This window comes from Nematolebias whitei, chromosome 5 (assembly GCF_014905685.2).
Source record: "Nematolebias whitei isolate Nwh7 chromosome 5, NemWhi1, whole genome shotgun sequence".
In the NCBI taxonomy this organism is placed as follows: Eukaryota; Metazoa; Chordata; class Actinopteri; order Cyprinodontiformes; family Rivulidae; genus Nematolebias; species Nematolebias whitei.
The window spans coordinates 6,070,620-6,076,279 of record NC_056502.1 but is presented as its reverse complement, the minus strand read 5'-3'; the positions used below and the strand labels follow the sequence as shown (position 1 = coordinate 6,076,279).

Sequence of the window (5,660 nt, the reverse complement as noted above, 5' to 3'; positions counted from 1 at the left end):
GCAGCAGCCTGGATGTTTTGGCTCGTCTCAGCAGCTGAATACAGACTCGGCTGCAGTGGCCTGGATGTTTCGGCTGGTCTCAGCAGCTGAATACAGACTCGGCAGCAGAGGAATAACCGTGTTGTTTCTGCATTTCCTTCAGGAGGAGATCGAAGCGTGTTGTGAGATGCTGCAGGAGCGGTGCCGGCGGCTCGGGTCCAAGATCGCCGAGCTGCTCATCCTTCCCATCTACGCCAACCTGCCGTCCGACATGCAGGCGAAGATCTTCACTCCGACTCCTCCTGGAGCCCGAAAGGTGAGTCGGATCAAACCTGTTTTCATTGCTGGATTGGTCTCTTTGTCCCCAAACGACATGGTTTTATTTGAAGCCAACTTCCTGTTTAACAACCGATCTGAGCGTGTCACTTCCTGTTTCTTTCTTTCAGGTGGTGGTGGCTACCAACATCGCAGAGACGTCTCTGACCATCGACGGCATCATCTACGTCATCGACCCTGGCTTCTGCAAGCAGAAGAGCTATAACGCTCGCACCGGCATGGAGTCTCTGATCGTCACGCCGTGCTCGCGGGTAAAAACAAAAAAATCGCCATTTAATGACAGGAAGTCGACGAGGCTTCGTCTAACGGGGTTTCAGTTAGCTTTAGCTTTATTTGTAAACCTTGTAAACACTCAGAGGGGTATTTTTAGCTACTTTTGAGATATTAACACCTACAGATTGTTTTTTATGCTCGTAAAATTTAAAAATATGTTGCGTGATGCTGAGAGATGAACATGAGCTGAAATCAGCTGAAGAAGTTAAAACCAGCTTGTTAAAGCTAAAAGAAGCAGAAAGTATCAAAAGGCTAGCTAAAAGCTTGAAGTAGAATAACACTAGCTAAATGTTTCAGAATAATAGCTCAAAGTTGCCACAAATAATATCTAAAAGCTAAAAGTAGCAGAAGGCTAGTAACACGCTATTATTAGCGCAAAACTAACTAAAAGTTGCAGAATAGTATCTACATGCTAAAATTAACAAAAGACTAGCTAAAATGAGCAATAAAGGCTAAATAAAAGCTAAAAGTAGCTAAACGCTATCTAAAAGTAATAAGTAGTATAACACTAGCTAAATGTTGCAGATGAGTAGCTAAAAGTAGCATAACATTAGCTAAAAGTTGCAGAATAGTAGCTATCATCTAAACTGATTACAGTAAAAGGCTTAAGGTCCAGTTGATTCCAGACAAACTCACTGTAATTGAATTGTTCAGATGGTTTTGAAGTAGGTTCATGAGCAATCAGTATCTTACCTGTTGCAGATAAGTTTTTAACAGTTTCAGTTTATAGAAATAAAGTTAAATTCTGATGAGCTTACGGCTAGTTTGAACACAGCCAAAATGTCTCCAGTTTTTCTGGAAAGATCTGAAAGAAAAACCCAAGTCCTCCATCAGAGAGACACCATGAAAGAAGACAAATGTCCACTCTAATGTCCAAAGTGTGAAAGACGTTTGTCCAAGGAGTGAATCAGAAACAGTTTTTGTCTCACAGGCTTCAGCCAATCAGAGAGCGGGCCGCGCTGGCAGAGTGGCTGCTGGGAAATGTTTCCGCCTCTACACGGCCTGGGCCTTCAAGCACGAGATGGAGGAGACCACGGTCCCTGAGATTCAGAGGACCAACCTGGGGAACGTGGTCCTGCTGCTGAAAAGTTTAGGTGAGGACTTGGTGAGGACGGGGGGTTCTGTTTGGTGCCGGTCTCTGGGTCAGATCCTGTTTTTATTTTCTGTGCAGGGATCAACGACCTGATCCACTTTGACTTCATGGACCCGCCTCCTCACGAGACCCTGGTTCTGGCTCTGGAGCAGCTTTACGCTCTGGGAGCCCTGAACCACATGGGAGAGCTCACAAAGGTACGAAAACATTCCTTTCATCCACGTTTAGACGTTTTCTGTAAAAAGTTCTAAAACCCAAAAGAGGTTCTGAAGTCTGGACCCAGACGTTCAAACATCAAAACGTTCGGCTCATTCAGGAGACGGCTGCTGGGACTTTTGTAACATTTATACTTTTCTAAATATTTAACTTTATTTAAAATAAAATACTGCTCAGACAATAAATAAAATTAAAATAATAATATAATAATAATAAAAATATAATAATCAAATAAAATACTGCACAGAATTACATGAAAATCTTTTAAAAATAAAACATGCTCCTACAAACCCACCCTGTTTTTGTCTTTTATGCTACATTTAGCTACAGTTTCGCTAGTTTTAGATTTTAGCTATAGCTGTGCCACATTTAGCTTCAAGTTACAGTTTTGCTGGTTTTAGCTTTTAGCTGTAATTTTGCCACATTTGACTTTAAGCTACAGTTTTGATAGTTTTATGTTTTAGCTATTTCACATTTAGCTTTTAGCTACAAGTTTGCTAGTTTTAGTTTTTAGCTGTTATTTTGCATTATTTGTCTTTAAGCTACAGTTTTGCTAGTATTAGCTTTATCTGTGATTTTGCCACATTTGTCTTTAAGCTAGCTTTGCTAGTTTTAGATTTTAGCTATGTCTGTGTCACATTTAGCTTTTCGCTACAAGTTTATTAGTTTTAGCTTTTATCAATGAATGTGCCACATTTAGCGTCAAGTTACATTTTTGCTGGTTTTAGCTTTTAGCTGTAATTTTGCCCCATTTGACTAAGCTACAGTTTTGATAGTTTTAGGTTTTATCTATGGCTGTTTCACATTTAGCCTTTAGCTACAATTTTGCTAGTTTTAGCTTTTAGCTATGGCTGTGCCACATTTAGCTTCTAGCTACAGTTTTGCCAGTTTAAGCTTTCAGCTGTGGTTTTGTCACTTTTAGTTTCAAGCTACAGATTCTTAATTTAAGTTTTAGCCTCAGTTTGACAAACTTTAGCTTTTATTTTTTGTTTGCTATTTTAAAAGTTTAGTTGCTGTTCTGCCTGTTTTAGCTTGTGTTCTGATCGTTTTGGCTCTTGTTCTGCTTGTTTTAACATCAACCTTTTAAATTCAGCTTCTTCAACAAAACTCAGCTGTTTATCGTTTGTTTATTTTTAGTTATTTCTTTTAGTTCTTAGCTTTTTCCAAAGAGCCGAACGTGATAAAATTGAAGACCTTCAGGAACCTTGCAGAGCTGTTGATCCGAGACTTTGAAAGATTTCAGAAAGTCTTTCTGCTCGGAATGGAAAAGAAAACAAACAAAGGATGAGTCAGACGTTACGACAGTGTTTTAAACTTCCTGCTCTGGATGATTCAGCACATTTAGAGGAGATGGAAAGAATTTAAAGAAGAGCTTTTTAAACATTTACATACTCACTTTTTCCTAAAAATAAGAAAACAAGAAACAACGTCTTTAAACAAGAAGGTTCGGCTCATAAAAGACAGAACTGAGTCGATGGACTGGAAGCAGGAAGTTTTAATTTAAACTCAGGTTGTAGTTTAACTTCTGAACAGACTGATCAGATTAAAACCAGAAAGTTTGTTTTAATCCTCTGCTTTAACAGATCAGCCAGCTGTTTTACCTTTAAACTGCTGAGTCGTCGACTTCCTGATCCAAAGATCTGGTTCTGGTTCTGCTCTCTAACCGCTTGTTGTTTCTGTTTGGGTCCAGCTGGGTCGCAGGATGGCCGAGTTACCCGTCGACCCGATGCAGAGCAAGATGATCCTGGCCTCTGAGCAGTGAGTCCATGATGGGTTCAGAACCTGACACCACGCTGGTGCTGATACATCCGTTTGTGACCTTAGGAGGGAGGTTCTGATGGACTTCAGAACCGGGAGAACAGTGGACTTCATCTGGGTCAGGGACCAGATCTACACTTACTGGACACTTTGCTAAATTAAACACAATGCAGTAGGAAACTACAATAAAAGCACAAAAACAATTAAAAAGGAGCAGAAATGAGAGCGAGGAACAGATGTTGAACCTGAGCAGATGTTGTGGTTTGAAGGTTGGAGGAGAGTCACCATGTCTGAAGGAAGAGAGTTGTGGAGCAGAGGGGGTTAAAAGCTGTATCTCATGGTGCTGAGGCGAACAGAGGACACAGCCAGGTGGATAGAAGAGGAGGAACAGAGGGAGCGGGAGGGGTGGTGATGTGCAGGAGATCAGACCGACGAGGAGGGACAGGTTGTGGACGGCCTTGAATGTGTACACGAGGATTTTAAACTGAATTCTGAACTTGACCTGAGAGAAGGGAGGAACCAAGGAGCTGTCAGGGATGAGGGAAAGACAAACTGTTGACTTGAGATCGGATGGATTTAGTGCCAACAAGTAGAAACTCTTGTTTTGTCACATTTGAATTTAAGGAAGTTTGATGTGAACCAAGATTTTATTTCAGCTAAGCAGGAAGTGAGGGAGGAGGCTGCAAGTAGGGATGCACCATATTGGATTTTTGGCCGATAAACGATACGCCGATATGTTAAAACTTATTTGGCCGATGATACCAACATTTTAATCTACTTTCCTCTGTCAGAACATAGCCCTCTTATTTAGACTTATTTGCTACAAAAATTGTGTAACAGCTGTAAGAGCTGGTGACATATATTCAGTAACAGTCATATGATATGTATAGCACTTTAACTTATATTAAAGGAAAAGTGTTAAATGTTATTTATTACCTGCGATGCTGTCTCACTTGTGGAGACTTGTTCCAGGTTCCTAGCTGCAGTGTGGGATCCTCTGCATTCCTGTTTTTGAAGTTCAAAGTTTTTGTCCATCCATTGCGCCGTAAGACTAATCATGCTAACGGGGCTAACACTTGACGTCCAAATGTCTGTGGTAAAACTCACCCAAGTGCTATCGGCTATTAGCTTCTCACTGACGTCGGAAATGACGGCTTGTAACTCGGGTAAGTCTATGTCGGAAAAAAATCTTAACTGTGGACGATGTAACGAGGCTCAACGTAGTCCAAAATTCTTCGGAATCCAATACCCTCAACAAAAAAACTTCCGCATCGCCGACATTTTGACTTCTTCCTCTCCACTGTGATCAGATCAGGTAGGTGCACGTGACGTCATCACGTTGTGCTGGCGCTGCATGCATGCTCATCACTGGGTTGTCATACAAAAACAGCGCCTTTTATATCGGTGAGTTATTTTGATGGAATGGCCGATGTCCGATATTTAACTTTAACGCTAATATCGGCCGATACCAGGCCGATAATATCGTGCATCCCTAGCTGGAAGTGAAGAATTTGGTGAGGGGGATAAGAAGAGCTGGGTGTCATCAGCAAAGCAGTGAAAATAGATATTGAATTTAGCAAAAGTGATGAAAATAAGGGGTCCCAGGACAGAGCTCTGGGTTACACCTGAAGTGACTGGGAGGGAAGGACGGAAAGTAAAGCAGAATCTGCTGCCATGAGAAGAACATGGGTGATTTTCATGAGAGCAGATTCTGTGCTCTGACCGGGGCAGAAACCAGATGGGAACCATTCAAATGGACTGGAGTTAAATGGGAACAGAGTCGAGACGCGACGCTTTGTTCAAGAACTTTGGAGATAAATGAAAAGTTAAAGATGAGGCAGAGATTACTGGAGTTACGAGGATCGGACACGGGTTTTTTAGAATAAAGGCGACAACTGCAGTTTAGAAAAGAGTTGGAACAATTCCAGCAGTGGACCTTTGTGGAGGATGAGTCAAGGAAAGGAAAGGAAGCAAAAAAAGGAAAGGAAGCAAAAAAAGGAAAGGA

The 5,660-nt window shown here is 41.4% G+C and overlaps 1 protein-coding gene across 1 annotated transcript in view; it reads left to right on the top strand.

Annotated features, from left to right (window-relative positions):
* dhx16 (DEAH (Asp-Glu-Ala-His) box polypeptide 16) overlaps window positions 1-5,660 on the top strand; it is a 21,598-nt gene that overhangs the window by 7,600 nt on the left and 8,338 nt on the right. Inside the window, exons 13-17 of the mRNA XM_037676103.1 lie at window positions 143-295; window positions 426-566; window positions 1,520-1,682; window positions 1,760-1,878; window positions 3,588-3,655. Of these exons, the coding sequence (XP_037532031.1) occupies window positions 143-295; window positions 426-566; window positions 1,520-1,682; window positions 1,760-1,878; window positions 3,588-3,655 (644 nt within the window). The remainder of the gene's footprint in view (window positions 1-142; window positions 296-425; window positions 567-1,519; window positions 1,683-1,759; window positions 1,879-3,587; window positions 3,656-5,660) is intronic.